At 39.4% G+C, this 17381-nt stretch overlaps 1 protein-coding gene across 1 annotated transcript in view; it reads right to left on the bottom strand.

Annotated features, from left to right (window-relative positions):
• LOC124711579 (DNA-directed RNA polymerase III subunit RPC2) overlaps positions 1 to 11958 on the bottom strand; it is a 196715-nt gene extending 184757 nt beyond the window's left edge. Inside the window, exon 1 of the mRNA XM_047241725.1 lies at positions 11763 to 11958. Within this exon, the coding sequence (XP_047097681.1) occupies positions 11763 to 11846 (84 nt within the window). The 5' untranslated portion in view covers positions 11847 to 11958. The remainder of the gene's footprint in view (positions 1 to 11762) is intronic.
• Between the last annotated feature and the right edge of the window lie 5423 nt (positions 11959 to 17381).

The raw sequence follows: 17381 nt of genomic DNA, 5'->3' as shown, positions 1-17381 counted from the left end.
GCCACCCAATAGAAATAAAAGAACCAGACAAGTGAGAGTAGGATATATGCTCGAAGGGTTCCGTTCAGACTTCATTACTGAGTAAGGGGGCACAGCGGTTAGCACACTGGACTCGCATTCGGGACAATGACAGTTCAAACCAGTGTCTGGACATCCTGCTTTAGGTTTCCTGTGACTTCCTTAAATCGCTTCAGGCAAATGTCAAGCTGGTTCCTTTGGAAGGGCATGGCCAATTTCCTCCCCCATCCTCCTCTAACCCAATGGGACCGATGACCTTGCTGTTTGGTCCCCTCTCCCAAATCAACCAGCCAACAAACTTCATTATATATATAAATATTTCATTGAGAGGTTTTCACGAGTCAGTTGCGAGCATCAAAATATGTGACATAAATGTCAACTCTTTTAAGGTGCACTGACTTAGATGTTTAAATTTTTTATACCACCAAGGGATCATAGACCTTAGTATTTGACATAAATTTCAGCTTCATACCTCTGCCAATTTCTGAGAAATAGGGGTCTTAACAGGTGGACAGATAGATGATGAACAAACTGATCCTATAAGGATTCTGTTTTTTGCTCAATGAAGTTTGGAGTTCTACAAAGAAAACCATGAACACCCACAGAACTGACAAAGAACTTTCAAACACATGATTCCTCAACTTCTCCCAGCTAGCATGTGCCCTGGATGTGAACTGCGGATGGAATGACGTCGGTGGGAGGAAGGAGGGAGGAGATATTGGGCGCACATAACACACAGAACATCAGGGTGGAGGAAGGAGGGGACAAGATAAAAACCCTGCACCATCTCCTAGACAATCAGTTCATCAATGCACCTGATGATGGCAATGTGGCTGCTTGCTGAAATACTGTACCCAATGAACACTGATATCCAGTCTTTCATGTGTAAACTATTTTGCCAAATTTTGAACAGACACAAGGATGAATTTGCAAAGAACCTTACACATAAAAACATTTTTGAAAAATGAGGGACATGATAAAACTGGAACTGGAATGGCTGGCCTCAAGTAACATGAGGAAAAAACATGAATGGTGGACAAAAGAGTCTAGAAGAACTGTGCAGAGGGACAGGCAGACAACTAAGAAAGAAAAGGACTTGAAAATACATGAGACAATGAGAATAACAACAACTAAAATAATAAGAAATGCCAAGAGAAACAAGTAGAATGAAAAGTTCGTATGGAGATAATGCATTTAAAAAATAAAAATAAAAATAAAAGACATAAGTCTTCTTTATGCAGACGGAGAACAAGATTAAGAACTATGAATCAAGAGAGCCCTTTGCGAATTGGCATCTTGGTGAACTGAAAATAGTACAGAAAGATTGATGTGAGTAAATGGCAAGGTGCAGTGCACCATCAAAAACAAAAGAGATCATACATCCATCAAAATGGAAGTGGTAAAAGCAATTAAAGCTTGATCAAAAACAATAAGGCTGCAGGCAATGATGGTACCTGCAGTCAGTAAGTTGAATGAAGTGGGCTGACAACTGGACACAATATGCACAAAATAATAATGAACATTTGAGTGAACAGAAAGATACCGAAAGACTGGAAAGAAGCTATCATTATTTCAGCGCTTAAGAAGAGTGACAAAAAGATACTGGATAGCTACAGAGGTATCTCACTACTGAACATCAGATAAAAGACATACACTAGACTGTTGCTGAGAGTAGCTCAAGTCAAGCATTGGAGACTATCAGGCTGGTTTCTGCAAAGGCAGGAACAGTGCTGAATAAATTTTTGGACTCAAAGTGATATTTGAACAATGTCGCAATAAAGACAAAAACACTGAAGTGACCTTCATGAACTTCACCTAAGCTTAATTCTGCAGCCAGGAATGTCTTGTTGAATGTCATCTGTGCTAGCGGACTGGACACAGTAAAACATGAATTAGTAAGGGACACTTTGAAGGGCACAACTGCTGCAGGTCAACAACAAAGCTCCATTTTGGGAAGTTTTAAACTAAAATGAGTTCATCAAGGAGATAGGTGGTCATTGATTCTGTTCAGCTTGCTGCTGGATGAAGTGGTCCAATAATGGAAACAGGTACACAAAACCATGGCTACTGAAAGGGTACAAACTGGGTACAAAAAGAAAAACATAACACCACAGCAGACTGCCTAGCCTTTGCTGATGATATGGCATTGCTACATGACGAGGATGAAGAAGATGCAAAAATGGCACTGGTAAGGTTTGTGGTAGTTTCCGCAAAAGCTGGCCTTATGATGGTGTACAGTAAGACCAATGCAGAAATCAACTGGAAGGATGAAGTCCAAATGGTGGAGAAAGTGAACACCTTCCATTATCTTGAGGAAATCTTGACAGTCGAGTTACAGACCACCAAGAGCATAATAGGCAGGTTCCAAATGCAGGAGGCTCTATGGTATGTTACAAATGGAAAGAAAAACCTGTCCAGAAGCACTAAACTGAGACATATGTCAACAATCAGAAGTCCACATTGTATGCAATGAAGACAACCATCTCAAGCAAGAGAACCTTATCCTACTGCAAGATGAGGAATGAAAGACCTTGAGAGACATCTGGAACATGAAGAAACAAGGTGCAATCTGCATACATAGATCAAGGCAGGAGCTGTATGAGAGTGTTTAACCAATTTGAAGCATGATACAGAAGAGAAGACTGAGATTGCTGGGCTCATCAGGAAGATGTGGAATGCAACACATTTAAAAGGGAGAAATTGAATGAAAAAAGTCAGAGGGGGGAAAAGAAAACAGTTGGAATAAATAATCAGTCTGTCACCACAACCCACATTCCAAACATCTACACAGACGCAAAAGAAATATTGTCAGTGTTCTGTTCATACACATATGGTGTTACACACCACATCATCATTATGGTACAAGACGAAGACAACATTCGGTATCAGCAGGATCAGCTGAAATAAAAGAGGGGGGGAGGGGGACAATTTCAAAAGAAAGAAATAATGCTACACTTAAATCTGGCAGAAGTAAAGCTGTGAGTACCGGGCGTGAGTCGTGCTTCGGTAGCTCAGTTGGTAGAGCACTTGCCCGCGAAAGGCAAAGGTCCCGAGTTCGAGTCTCGGTCGGGCACACAGTTTTAATCTGCCAGGAAGTTTCATATCAGCGCACACTCCGCTGCAGAGTGAAAATCTCATTCTGGAAACTTAAATCTGTGTTTGTAACTGTTATAAGTTCTCAAAATATTGGCAGACCTAGATAAGTAAGTAAGTTTTTAGGAATTACATTGAACAGATGATGTCTACTTGACAGCACAAAAAGTGGTGGTTGTTGACATTTGACTTGCCCATCATGTTACTCAGGAGCCAATCATTTTACAAAGTGTACAGTTCTGCTTATAAAAGTACAGAACACTTGTAATTGTGAGTGTAATTGAGGGAGTTGCAGTTTATTGACAGTACAAATAGTGCACCCTCTACAAACAAGGATGAAAATGTCTTCCATCATCTCATTTTTAGCAATTCAAAGGTGGAAAATGCCCTTTAAGCCTTGACATGGAGTCAAGAGAAGAAGAACAGTAATAAAATACCTTTATATCATAGCACTCAGTATAGTGATTTTGTCTTTCAGCAGGAATTGGACCAAATCTCACGTTTGGCAATAATTTTTTGTTTTACTGCATTAATCTGATTAATATATCGTATAAAAAATGTAAGAGAATAGATAGTTTACATTTTGTAATAAGTTTTTTACAGCCCTTAAAGGGGCACAGTATGTGGTTTCTTCAGCACTTAATATCCTGTGCAAGGGCCTTCCACTTCAATTACCACCTGCATCATATGAGAACAGAGTCTATGAGGTAAGCAAGAAATCTCTCAATTTCTGTCACCTCTTCCAGGCAGGTCATCGTGCAAGTCAGGACAATTTTCTCACATAGTCTGTTTCATCTCTGCCCACACATTTTAATGGGGTTGATGATTGGTGCAGGAGACGGCCTGCCAAGAATGGAAATTTCATGCTATTCTGCATATCATTCCTGCACCATAGCTGTCATGTGTCCTGGAGATTGATTCTGCTGGATACAGGTCATTCTCAGAACAAAGTTGTTGCACTGATGGAATCATAACAAGAGTATACTGAGCAGCATCAAATCAACTATCTATCCTGTGAAGCACCCCAACTCCATGGGAACAGGTCCAGCACCAGTCTTCCACAGTCATACAACTATTGTAGAATGACTCACGAGCACATACGGATCAGAAACAGTCACCACAATGGCTACACAGAATGTTTTAAAAATACTTTTACAAACATTGGAGACAGGTTCCTCAAACTAAAACAAGAAAAAAATGTCGGTAAACATGGGCTATAAAATGCATATATCAAGAGCTATGGAAACTTGATCAATAGAAGAGATGTGTTTCATTGTAGCGAAGATGAACTATTTCCCAATATCTAGTGCCGATTGTACACATAGAGTTATTTGCAAAAGATGTTAAACTGGGAACTTGTTCAATACAAGAGATGTGTTTCATTGTTCTTAAACAATGCATTTTAGAGCCCATGTTTACCAGACACTTTCTTCTTTTTGTGGTGTAAGGAACCTGCCCTCAAAGGCTGTAAAAGTATTTCTGAAACATCCAGTACACTCCAACTAGATCACCATTTTCTGCAGCAGAAACTAATTTGTTGGAAAAATCACAATGTGCAAGTCACAATACTTACTGTTGTTTTTTCAAAAAAAACTACGTGCTCAGCATCCATACTTATTTCAATTGGTGAAATAAGGTACAGTAATCAGTTGCAGCTTGTGTATATTGTAGCAGATCTATATTTCAGCCACTGAGTGAGTATCTTCAATGCTGAAGGTAATACAGGAGCCAATTAAAATACAATTGCATAGACATCAACAACATAGTATAGCTGTATAAATTTCACATATAATTGGATGGTACAAACCAGAAGATAAACTTAACAGATCTCAGCTGTTACTTGGCACAGACCCTCTTCGACTATACATGTCAAGAGTTGAAATCGCACTGAGGCCGCTGTTTACAGTTATCTCACAGCTGGCCACAGTGTTAGGACTATGGTGCCCACGACATGTCTCATGTTGCAGTAATGCATATTATGTATGTAGTTGGTTATTTATATTATCATAAAAATTCAAGGAAATATATTTTTATTGATACAAAATAGATGCAACATATTTATAGCTAACCACTCCAACACTATTTACAGGTTCATATGCTCTGCGAGCTTCTATAATTGAATTTACACACATTCATTTGGTTTGTCTAATAATTTACTATATTTAACATCAATTAGTACCATAATAACATGCAGCATTGCATTAGGTCGGATGTGAGAATACTTTATCCTATATAAGCTCCTGAACTGCTCAGCAAGTACTATGCTCACTAATCAGCTTTAGTTGAATTTTATTGCATTATTTATTAACCTGGAAATAATGCACGTTAAACAAAGATCTTGTGTATCTTATATTTATTTTAGTGATGCATAATTAGGGAAATTCCAATAACTAAATGAGGGACTAGCTCACATAAGCACCAGTCGGTGTGCATAACATTGTTTCAGAAATTGTGCTTTTAATATATTCCTCTTTTAACTGCTATTGTTAAATTTTATAGAAACAAATGGATGCGAAATGTTTTTACGTACATTTATACATGATGCACTTCTTTTACACAATACAAATAGCAATTACATGCATATCAGTAGCCACCTAGGCAAAGTAATTCACATTACCACCACTTGGTTGTATTAAGAACTCTTACTGCTTCAATATCAATCACCTTTGTAGTCAGTTCTACTGTACATTAATAAAGAAATACATTTCCTTAAAAGAGCTACTTCTGTGATAATACAAATAACCAGCTATATATATACAACACATTACTGTAACATGACACGTGTCTAGATGGCGCCTTAGTCATGTATGATATATACTGAGGCCATATGTGAGGTAATTGTAAACAACAGCCTCAGTGCAATCTGAACTCTTGAGGCATAGTAATTCATAGAGGGATTATGCCAAGTAACAGTTGAAATGTGTTAACTTTATCTGCTGGTATGTAGCATCAACTTGTAAGTGAAATTTATACAATTGAATTCTGCTGTTAACTCGAATGTGATTTTATATTAATTGATTACTGTATTATCTCTAGCACTGCAGATTGTCACTCAGTAACCGATATCTAGATCTGCAACAATAAACATGAGTTGCAACTGATTGCTGTACCTTCTTCCATCACACACAATAGGTATTTTCTGCGTAAAATGCTAAATCAGTAGAATTAATTATCATCACAGAGCTTCCAATTAACAATTGAAAATCTGCTTTGTAGTCTAGCCGCCTAAAAGCTGGTGTTGAACTACGCCACTCAATCCCGAAGATGCAGTAGTATGTTCCAACTGTTCTGCATTTAGCTTAATAAAGGGCTCTGTCACAATGTGTTTATAAGTTCATTGTTCTGGACTGGTGTCATTCTATGCCAACGCCCAGTTCCTAGATGTGTACTGGATTATCCAGTTTATGATATCATATCCAATTTCAGAGTGCATCCAGAAACCTCATTTGTACCAAAGCCTCCAATACCATCAAATATCTTCCTTCTAAAAGAGGAATGGCATGGTCATGAATAGCCTGTTGACCACAAAGCATGGCTCATAAAGTGAGGTGTTTCAGGTTCTGATCTTGAACTATCATTGGCTATCATAGAATGAATGATTCAATGACATACATAGTTCACTGCCTCAGTGTGTAAGTGAATGCGCCAGAATACTGCACAACATGCAGGGATGAACACTAGTGTGATAAATTAATCCAAAATGATGTTCCTGTTAGCCTAAAGCAATCTCAAAAGAAAGATGAACAGTTTACTCTCTCCAAATGGGTCAAAACAAGGATTAAACATTAGACCTTAGTTTCCGAAAAAAATCAAGGGCAACATTCTTCATGTTTGAACACTTCACAATTTTCAGCTGAAGACATATTGTAATGACTGGTTGATTATTAATGAGGACATCATAGGTTAAAATTCTCACATTTATACTTATTTGTCACATATATAATTGAAAGTGTTTAATGAAACTGCAATAATTACAGGATACTATAATAATGTGTGTGCTATAACACACATTTATTTTTGTAGATAACCATAATACATATTGTTTTGTATTATTTTCAAGCAGTCTCTCATCATTAACCAATTGCTCACAGATGCATTTTCATGAAAATAATCCAAGTTTCTATTCTGGCAGCTATTAGGCAAAAGAAAAAACTTCTCTTCATTGTTCTCAAAGAACTGCTGGACAGTGCCATCCTAGTAAATATACATATTTGCCAATGCCCATCAGGCATCTCACTCATTGTAATACAGCAACATGGTCCAATCCTTTCAGTCATTTCAGATGGCAGAATCTGGTTTATTGGTAGAATAATGGGGAAGTGGAATCAGTCTACAAAGGAAATTGCTTACAAATCACTTATGCAACCGGTTCTACAATATCTCTCAAGTGTGTGGGACCCATACCAGGTAACACTAACAGGGGATATTGAACGTAAACAGAGAATGGCAGCACAAATGGTCACAGGTTTGTTTAATCCATGGGAGAGTGTCACAGAGATGCTGAAGGAACTGAACTGGAAGACTTTTGAAGATAGACATAAACTATCCAGAGAAAGTCTATTAAAGTTTCCAGAACTGGCTTGATAAGATTCAAATAATTACTGCATGCACGGAGGCATTCTATCAATCATTCTTCCCACACTCCATATGTGAACGGAACAGGAAGAAACTCTGATAACTGATAATGGGATGTATCCTCTGCATGCACCTCACAGTGGTTTGCAGAGTATAGATGTAGATATCCTGACCAGCATCTCTGGAAAATACTCATGGATGCCTGATGTGCAGCTGACTTGGGCATTTTGAAAACCATCAGTCTCCTAAATTTATGGATCTTTGGAACTATGTATAGCTTGTGCTCTGGTTTCTGTGCATATGCACACATGTGATGGCTTTTATGTTGCCTCACTGGAGCCATGGTGAAGTATATGGTTTGGAGTACCAAGCATCTCCACCAAACAACATCACATTGAAACCACACTCAAGCCCAAATCACAATGTAGGGCCATCATTGAAGTACAACACTTAGTGCTCAAAGCACATTTATCACTGACACCAATGTACAACCATTGCAGAATAAACTCCTGATGAAGAGTGCTGCCATTTATACAGTCATCCAATACTGCAGAACACACAAACATTATAAATACAATAGATTTCAAGAAGTTTCTAGAAATAACAAATACTAAATGACATACAATTAGTGGTAGTCTGGTTTGAACTGTGACCTATAGCATACCAGCCAGCAATGTTAACCGTTAAGCCACACTGCCTATAGCACAGCCTGTAGCAGTACAATTATAAGGGAGGCTCAGTTTTCATACTGCTGCTGGTGCTGTGTAGACCAAATAATCAGCATTTTACAATCTTTGCGCTCCTGATAGGCTACGATGGAATTAATTTAATAGTATTATGTAACTATACTGTAATATTGATAAAAATTAGAAAGATTGGTAAGGCTTAAGAATATATGGTAAGTTCCTTACGCCAAGGGAAATTCACTGGACAGAATAAGACAGTTTATCAGTGCTAAAGGAGACTTGAAAACTATAGAATTTAAAACTGAATAGATGGTATTAGATAAATAATAGATAAATAGAAATATATCATAAATGGGCTATAAAAATGACAAGAAAAATTGCAGAGAAAGGGAAGAAAATAACAGTGAAGGAAATCAGCAATTTATAAAAAGGAATGGGGCCAGAAAATAAATTAAAAAAAACTGTTGTTAATCAAGGCCAAGTCAGTGAAAAAATGAACTGGTACTGGAAGAAAGAAATAAATGGAGTATGTAGTAAAACAGGCACCAAGTTGCAATGCTTCCTCTGCTGTAGGGTAAAGTGTGTTGCCAATATGTATTCTCTATCTTTGTAAATTCATCCTTTACTTACTAGACAGTAATGACTCAAATCCTCCTTCAGCCGATCAGATTTAGGTTTTCTACATTTTCCCTATATCAATAAGACAAAAGCCAGGACGATTCCTCTCAAAAGGACAAAGACAATTTCCTTTCTTCCTCCAAGGTTAGGCACTGTCTCTAATAGCCACATTGCTGGTGAGACGTTAAATCTTAATATTCCATTTATCTAAGGAAAAGAAAGGGCTGTTTGTTATGTGACTCTTCCAGTGATTAAATAAGGTCTGCCAGTAATGGTGCTGTTGTGGGCACTGGTATGGGAATCAAAAGGACAAGTCTTACAATGGGAACTCGTCTGAACTCTTGGTTGGATCACTTTAAGTCACAAACAGTGAAACTCTTAGAACACACAACCACAAATATTTATGAATCAGAGAGTTTTATGAATAATTAGATGGAATAATCAGTATCCCAATCTGTACACAAAATATTTCATGGAGATGCCACTTGAAACAGTTATGCTGTAACTGCAGTTTTTCTCTTTGTTATGATGCCAACAAATTTGTGGCATATGAACATGGCAGGCAAGTGCTGGATGAGTTCTAAAATTGTCTACACAACGTACATCAAAACATAACAATATTATTATTTTCTGAAAATGTCACAGTCATCTAGTATTGTCGGTCAAAAACAAATGTTGCAGTCAATTTTATCATAATTACCATCACAAGTAATTCCTTGTCGATATACAGCATAAAAACTGTCATATTTGTTGTAGAAATTCAACAACTTATTGCTAAAATAGATGGATCTTTTCCATATACTACACGTGTGTCTATTATGACAAAGAAAGAAAAGAAACAAAAATGTTACAACTTCACATGTCATTAAATCTCTGCCTCTTAACACAGAAAGCTTATACATTAACCATGCAGTTAGCATGAGGATCAACAAAACTTTTTCCTGTTAAGAATCTACACAGTGTAGCAATTGCATATATGCAAAAAAGTGTTTGTCTCTCCTTGGGGTATGTATAGAATACAGACTGGGTTATTTTTGTGTATTACTACAAGATTAATTCCTCTTCTCCATGTTCTCAACATTATCCAGGTAAATGGTGAGTTGTATTTCACTCGTGTCACTGCTGTACATGAATCACTTGCTGCAATTTTCCACACCCTCTTTTGGTGCCGACAAGTGTCAATACAGTAAAACAACAGAACATATTACAATTTAAATTTCATTATCACAATCAAAGAAATAAAAGACACATAACAGAATACTGGAGAACAACACTGAAAAGAGCATTACACACAAAAAGTGAGATTCCAAAACAGAGTTCTTACACTCTCCGAAATTATGAAGTTAGTGTAAAACATTACAGATTAACTGAAGAATCATATTTTATCGTCAACTCACAACCAAACTGTCATCTTTCAATGCAACCAATACCTCAGGCAATGCTACAGATCAGTAGGTTGCCACATCTGAGATTTCATATTCACATTCACCAACTTCATCAAATCACAACCAGACCATCAACTTTCAATCTAACCTTGACTTCAGTTGCTTCTGTAAAATATCTATGAGTATGCGTACACAGCAATGTGAAGTGGAACGACCACATAAAATTAACTGTGGGTTAGGGTGGTGCTGAACTAAGATTGATTGAAAGAATCAACAGGAAATGTGGTCCATCGACAAAGGAAGTAGCTTACAGATCACTCGTTTCATCAATATTTGAATACTGCTCATCAGTCTGGGATTTGTGCCATATAAGACTGATACAGAAAATAGAGACGATCCAAAGAACAGCACCTTCCATTGCAGGTTCATCTAGAAAGTGTCACAGAGATGCTCAGCCCATTCCAGTGACAGATGCTGCAAGAAAGGCATTCTGCATCACTGTATGTTAAAGTTCCGAAAGTGTACTCAACATATGAGACGTGTTTCAATTCTGTATACACGGGTCAAACAATATACTACTTGTTTCCTCCCACATATATCTCATGAGCAGTCCATGAAGACAAGCTTAAACAGATTTGAGTTCATGTGGGGGCTTAACCAACAATTGTCATTCTCATGAACGATACACAACAAACAGGAAAAGGCGGAAGTGACAGTGGTACAAAAAGCACCCTCTGCCACACACTGTAAGGTGGCTTGTGAAGTACACATGTATATGTGATTTAAAAAAAACAATGTATAGCAAATTTCTGTGTGTGCATTGACAATCTTAATAAAATAAATTACAGACGAAATGGATTAATATAATGAAACAGATAGTGCAGAAGGTTAAGGCAGGGGAAGTACTGAACTGACTTTAACCATTTGATATCAAGAAAGGGCCTTTCGCCACATGTTTGTTGATCTGGCTGAACTTTTACAATTCAACCTTTTCTGACTTCTCCTTCTAGGTAGATATTAGTAAAAAATCTGATGCACTTCAAAAACCACAGCTGAACAAATGACAATGGTGAGACAGAATGGCTAACACAGAAACATACACTGAAACTGTACCAACGCATCTCTAGCACAAGAGAGAGCAATAAACGCAATTACATTTGTTAACACTAAACAGCAATGTGAGTGTTACAAAGTGCGGTTATCTTCCTTTTTGACAATGTAATTTTTGTGTTCCACTGAATCAGCGTATTACTCTACCGATGTAAGCCGACTTGATTATCAGAATAACCAATATGCGCAAGGTAACTGAAACAATGTATCCTTCAAAAAAATTACAGTATCAAACGAAAGGAAAACACCACGCTACTGCATACAGCTATGCACTCACTTCGATAGGCTTCACTGCATCTCCCAGTTTTTTGGGATCTCCTGTCCAATCTCCGTACATGCTATGTTCTTCCATTTTTAACATCTAATATTGGTTCACATCTTCCGATAACTATGTATACACGTTAGACCATAACCTCAACAAAAATCAAAACAAGCGCTCACATGTCGTACTCTAGGTATAGCCAATAGCCATACTATCGATTCTAAACGTCGATAAAGGCAGACTGTCAAGTCGTCTGCTGGATGAGCCGCGTTCCCAAAGACGGTAAAACTTGCTAATGCATACCCCTCCTACCAACCGCCCAGTCAACAGGCTTGGGGGAAAATCCTACAGTACTACTGACCGTCATACCAATTGGCATGACAGTCAGAAAACTAAGTGAAGTCCAGTCCCGGTTTGGTTCGTGAAGAGCGGACTGTTGTTACGTGTCAATTCATTTATGCCACACGTGCCGTCCAGATAGCATGCGATCTGCAATAAGAGAAGTGTTTGTTTTTGCATTACGAAGGGTACAGGAACATGTGCAAAAGCATAGCAACTGCAAATCTGTGGTCAAGAAATGAAGGTTCAGCCTCCGAGAAAAGACGAACTTTCATTGATTTGAACGATTTCCAAGAAAGATGTTGTTCATCATAATTTATTTTATTGGAAATTTACGCCCTTGGCAAAAGAACGCAAATGTTTTAAAAAAAGATGGCTTTCAAAGGACGCAGTCATTCGGATGAAAGAATTCCGAAATGTTCGGGATTCAGGTACAGTAAATGCAACAATGGAAGACGCGTTCTGATGGAGAGATCCGATATGCTAGTAACTACTTTTCTGGAAACGATACTCAACATTGGGAAGGAAAGTTTCTATCCATGAGACCTGGCTTAATGTAAATCATGCCAGGAGGCACACTTGGCAAGATTCGAAAGGAAATGCGGTTTGAAACACCGGCTAGCAAAGGAAACATACGTAATGTGTTTGATGCAGGATCCTCTGAATATCAATATGACAAAGCTAACATTTCCATCCACAGTTGGTTCAAGAGCATTTTTTTTACCCAAGCGACATATCATTCGGTGCCCATCTCAAATGCCTTTTCCATCCCACCCTTACCCATTAGATGCCAGTTTTGTGCTGTTGTAAGACGTATAAAAATAAATGTAAATATAGTTATAATGGAGATGGGTTGTTATGCCATAGCAGCTTCACAAACAATTTGAACTTAACAACACAGTGAACCTGCAAGTTGAGAGGGTGCTCTTTATTACTACCAATACATCCAGATATGAAATTTATAGTCATTGGCAAAAGGATAGGTCCTTTTACCAATGGCTATAAAGGATAGCCTCCACCCGCCATGAACCATGGACCATGGACCTTGCCTTTGGTGGGGAGGTTTGCGTGCCTCAGTGATACAGATGGCCGTATTGTAGGTGCAACCACAAAAGAGGGGTATCTGTTGAGAGGCCAGACAAACGTGTGGTTCCTGAAGAGGAGCAGCACCCTTTTCAGTAGTTGCAGGGGCAACAGTCTGGATAATTGACTGATCTGGCTGGCCCTGTAACACTAACCAAAACGGCCTTCTACATCTACATCCATACCCTGCAAGCCACCTGACAGTGTGTGGCGGAGAGTACCTTCAGTACCTCTATCGGTTCTCCCTTCTATTCCAGTCTCGTATTGTTCGTGGAATGAAGGATTGTCGGTATGCCTCTGTGTGGGCTCTATCTCTCTGATTTTATCCTCATGGTCTCTTCGCGAGATATACGTAGGAGGGAGCAATATACTGCTTGACTTCAACAAAAGCCCGTACCAAGCTACTGAGCGTCTCTCCTGCAGAGACTTCCACTGGAGTTTACCTATCACCTCCGTAACACTTTTGCAATTACTAAATGATCCTGTAACGAAGCGCACTGCTCTCTGTTGGATCTTCTCTATCTCTTCTATCAACCCCATCTGGTAGGGCTCCCACACTGCTGAGCAGTATTCAAGCAGTGGGCGAACAAGCGTACTGTAACCTACTTCCTTTGTTTTCAGATTGCATTTCCTTAGGATTCTTCCAATGAATCTCAGTCTGGCATCTGCTTTACCGACGATCAACTTTATACGGTAATTCCATTTTAAATCACTCCTAATGCGTAATCCCAGATAATTTATGGAATTAACTGCTTCCAGTTGCTGACCTGCTATATTGTAGCTAAATGATAAGGGATCTTTCTTTCTGTGTGTTCGCAGCACATTACACTTGTCTACATTGAGATTCAATTGCCATTCCCTGCACTGTGCATCAATTTGCTGCAGATCCTCATGCATTTCAGTACAATTTTCCATTGTTACAACCTCTCGATATACCACAGCATCATCCGCAAAAAGCCTCAGTGAACTTCCGATGTCATCCACAAGGTCATTTATGTATACTGTGAATAGCAACGGTGCTACGACACTCCCCTGTGGCACACCTGAAATCACTCTTACTTCAGAAGACTTCTCTCCATTGAGAATGACACACAATTGGTCTGATAGTCCATATGCTCTTACTTTGTTCATTAAACGACTGTGGGGAACTGTATCGAACACCTTGCGAAAGTCAAGAAACACGGCATCTACCTGGGAACCCGTGTCTATGACCCTCCGAGTCTCGTGGACGAATAGCGCAAGCTGGGTTTCACACGATCATCTTTTTTGAAACCCATGCTGATTCTTACAGAGTAGATTTCTAGTATACAGAACAGTCATTATACTCTTACATAATATGTATTCCAAAATTCTACAACTGATCGACATTAGACATATAGGTCTATAGTTCTGCACACCTGTTCGATGTCACTTCTTGAAAACGGGGATGACCTGTGCCCTTTTCCAATCCTTTGGAACGCTACGCTCTTCTAGAGATCTCTGGTACACCGCTGCAAGAAGTGGGGCAAGTTCCTTCGCGTACTCTGTGTAAAATCAAACTGGTATCCCATCAGGTCCAGCGGCCTTTCCTCTTCTGAGAGATTTTCATTGTTTCTCTATCCCTCTGTCGTCTATTTTGATATCTACCATTTTGTCATCTGTGCAACAATCTAGAGAAGGAACTACAGTGCAGTCTTCCTCTGAGAAACAGCTTTGGAAAAAGACATTTAGTATTTCGGCCTTTAGTCTGTCATCCTCTGTTTCAGTATCATTTTGGTCACAGAGTGTCTGGACATTTTGTTTTGATCCACCTACCGCTTTGACATAAGACCAAAATTTCTTAGGATTTTCTGCCGTGTCAGTACACAGAACTTTACTTTCGAATTCGTTGAATGCCTCTCGCATAGCCCTCCTCACACTACATTTCGCTTCGTGTAATTTTTGTTTGTCTGCAAGGGTTTGGCTATGTTTATGTTTGCTGTGAAGTTCCCTTTGCTTCCGCAGCAGTTTTCTAACTCGGTCTTGCTTGGCACATACTCATCTAATGGGTATTGTACGATGGTTTTGAACTTTGTCCACTGATCCTCAACACTATCTGTACTTGAGACAAAGCTTTTGTGTTGAGCCATCAGGTACTCTGAAATCTGCTTTTTGTCACTTTTGCTAAACAGAAAAATCTTCCTACCTTTTTTAATATTTCTATTTATGGCTGAAGTCATCGATGCAGTGACCACTTTATGACTGCTGATTCCCTGCTCTGCGTTAACTGTTTCAAATAGTTCGAGTCTGTTTGTCACCAGAAGGTCTAATACGTTATTGCCACGAGTCGGTTCTCTGTTTAACTACTCAAGATAGTTTTCAGATAAAGCACTTTAAAAAATTTCACTGGATTCTTTGTCCCTACCACCCGTTATGAACGTTTGAGTCACCCAGTCTATATCCGGCAAATTAAAATCTCCACCCAGAACTATAACATGGTGGGGAAATCTACTCGAAATATTTTCCAAATTATCCTTCAGGTGCTCAGCCACAACAGCTGCTGTGCCAGGGGGCCTATAGAGACATCTAATTACCATGTCTGAGCCTGCTTTAACCATGACCTTCACCCAAATCATTTCACATTTTTGATCTCCGTCAATTTCCTCCGATACTATTGCACTTCTTATCGCTATAAACACGCCTCCCCCTTCGCTGTCCAGCCTGTCTCTGCAGTATACATTCCAATCTGAGTTTAGAATTTCATTACTGTTTACATCTGGTTTCAGCCAACTTTCTGTCCCTATTACTATGTGGGCATTGTGACCGTTCATTAATGAGAGCAGTTCCGGGACCTTTCTACAGATGCTCCTGCAGTTTACTATTAGCACATTAATACTGTTATTCCATGTTGCATTTTGCCTACTCCTACCTTGCCGCATCTCAAGAGGCGTCTTGTCGGGCCTACGGAGGGAATTCCCTAACCTAAAAGACCCACATGTGCACTCCACACGCACTCCGCTACCCTTGTAGCCGCTTCTTGCGTGTAGTGCATGCCTGACCTATTCAGGGAGACCCTACATTTCTCCACCCGATAGTGGAGGTCGAGAAATTTGCACCCCAGATCTCCGCAGAATCGTCTGAGCCTCTGGTTTAAGCCTTCCATTTGGCTCCAAACCAGAGGAACACGATCAGTTCTGGGAACGATACTACAAATAGTCAGCTCCCCGCGAGGGAGGCATTCTGCCTTCACCAACTCCGCCAACTGTCTGCATGAACTGAGGATGACCTCTGAAACCAGACGGCAGGAGTCATTGGTGCCGACATGAGCAACAATTTGCAGTCGGGTACACCCATTGCTCTCTATTGCCGCCAGCAGGGCCTCCTCCACATCTCGGATGAGACCCCCCCCCCGCAAGCAGACAGAGTGAACACTGGCCTCCTTCCCCGACCTTTCCGCTATTCTCTAAGGAGCTCCATCACATTGCTGTGCTGGTACTGCGAACGGCTGAAAGCATGGGGAAACTACAGCCGTAACTTTTCCCGAGGGCATGCAGCTTTACTGTATGGTTAAATGATGATAGCATCCTCTTGGGTGAAATGTTCCAGAGGTAAAATAGTCCCCCATTCAGATGATCCGGACAGGGACTAATCAAGAGCACGTCATTATCAGAAGAAAGAAAACTGGCGTTCTATGGATCAGAGTGTGGAATGTCAGATCCCTTAATTGGGCTGGTGGGTTAGAAAATTTAAAAAGGGAAATAGATAGGTTAAAGTTAGATATAGTGGGAATTAGTGAAGTTCGGTGGCAGGAGGAACAAGACTTTTGCTCAGGTGAATACAGGGTTAAAATCAAATAGGGGTAATGCAGGAGTAGGTTTAATAATGAATAAAAAAATAGGAGTGCGGGTAAGCTACTACAAACAGCATAGTGAACGCATTATTGTGGCCAAGATAGACACAAAGCCCATGCCTACTACAGTAGTACAAGTTTATATGTCAACTAGCTCTGCAGATGATGAAGAAATTGATGAAATATATGATAAGATAAAAGAAATTATTCAGGTAGTGAAGGGAGACGAAAATTTAATAGTCATGGGTGACTGAATTCAAGAGTAGGAAAAGGGAGAGAAGGAAACATAGTAGGTGAATATGGATTGGGGGGTGACAAATGAAAGAGGAAGCCGCCTGGTAGAATTTTGCACAGAGCATAACTTAGTCATAGCTAACACTTGGTTCAACAACCATAAAAGAAGG

Source organism: Schistocerca piceifrons, chromosome 8, assembly GCF_021461385.2.
Source record: "Schistocerca piceifrons isolate TAMUIC-IGC-003096 chromosome 8, iqSchPice1.1, whole genome shotgun sequence".
NCBI classification, from domain to species: domain Eukaryota; kingdom Metazoa; phylum Arthropoda; class Insecta; order Orthoptera; family Acrididae; genus Schistocerca; species Schistocerca piceifrons.
Note: the sequence above shows the minus strand (reverse complement) of the source record. Positions and strands in the feature narration are given on the sequence as shown.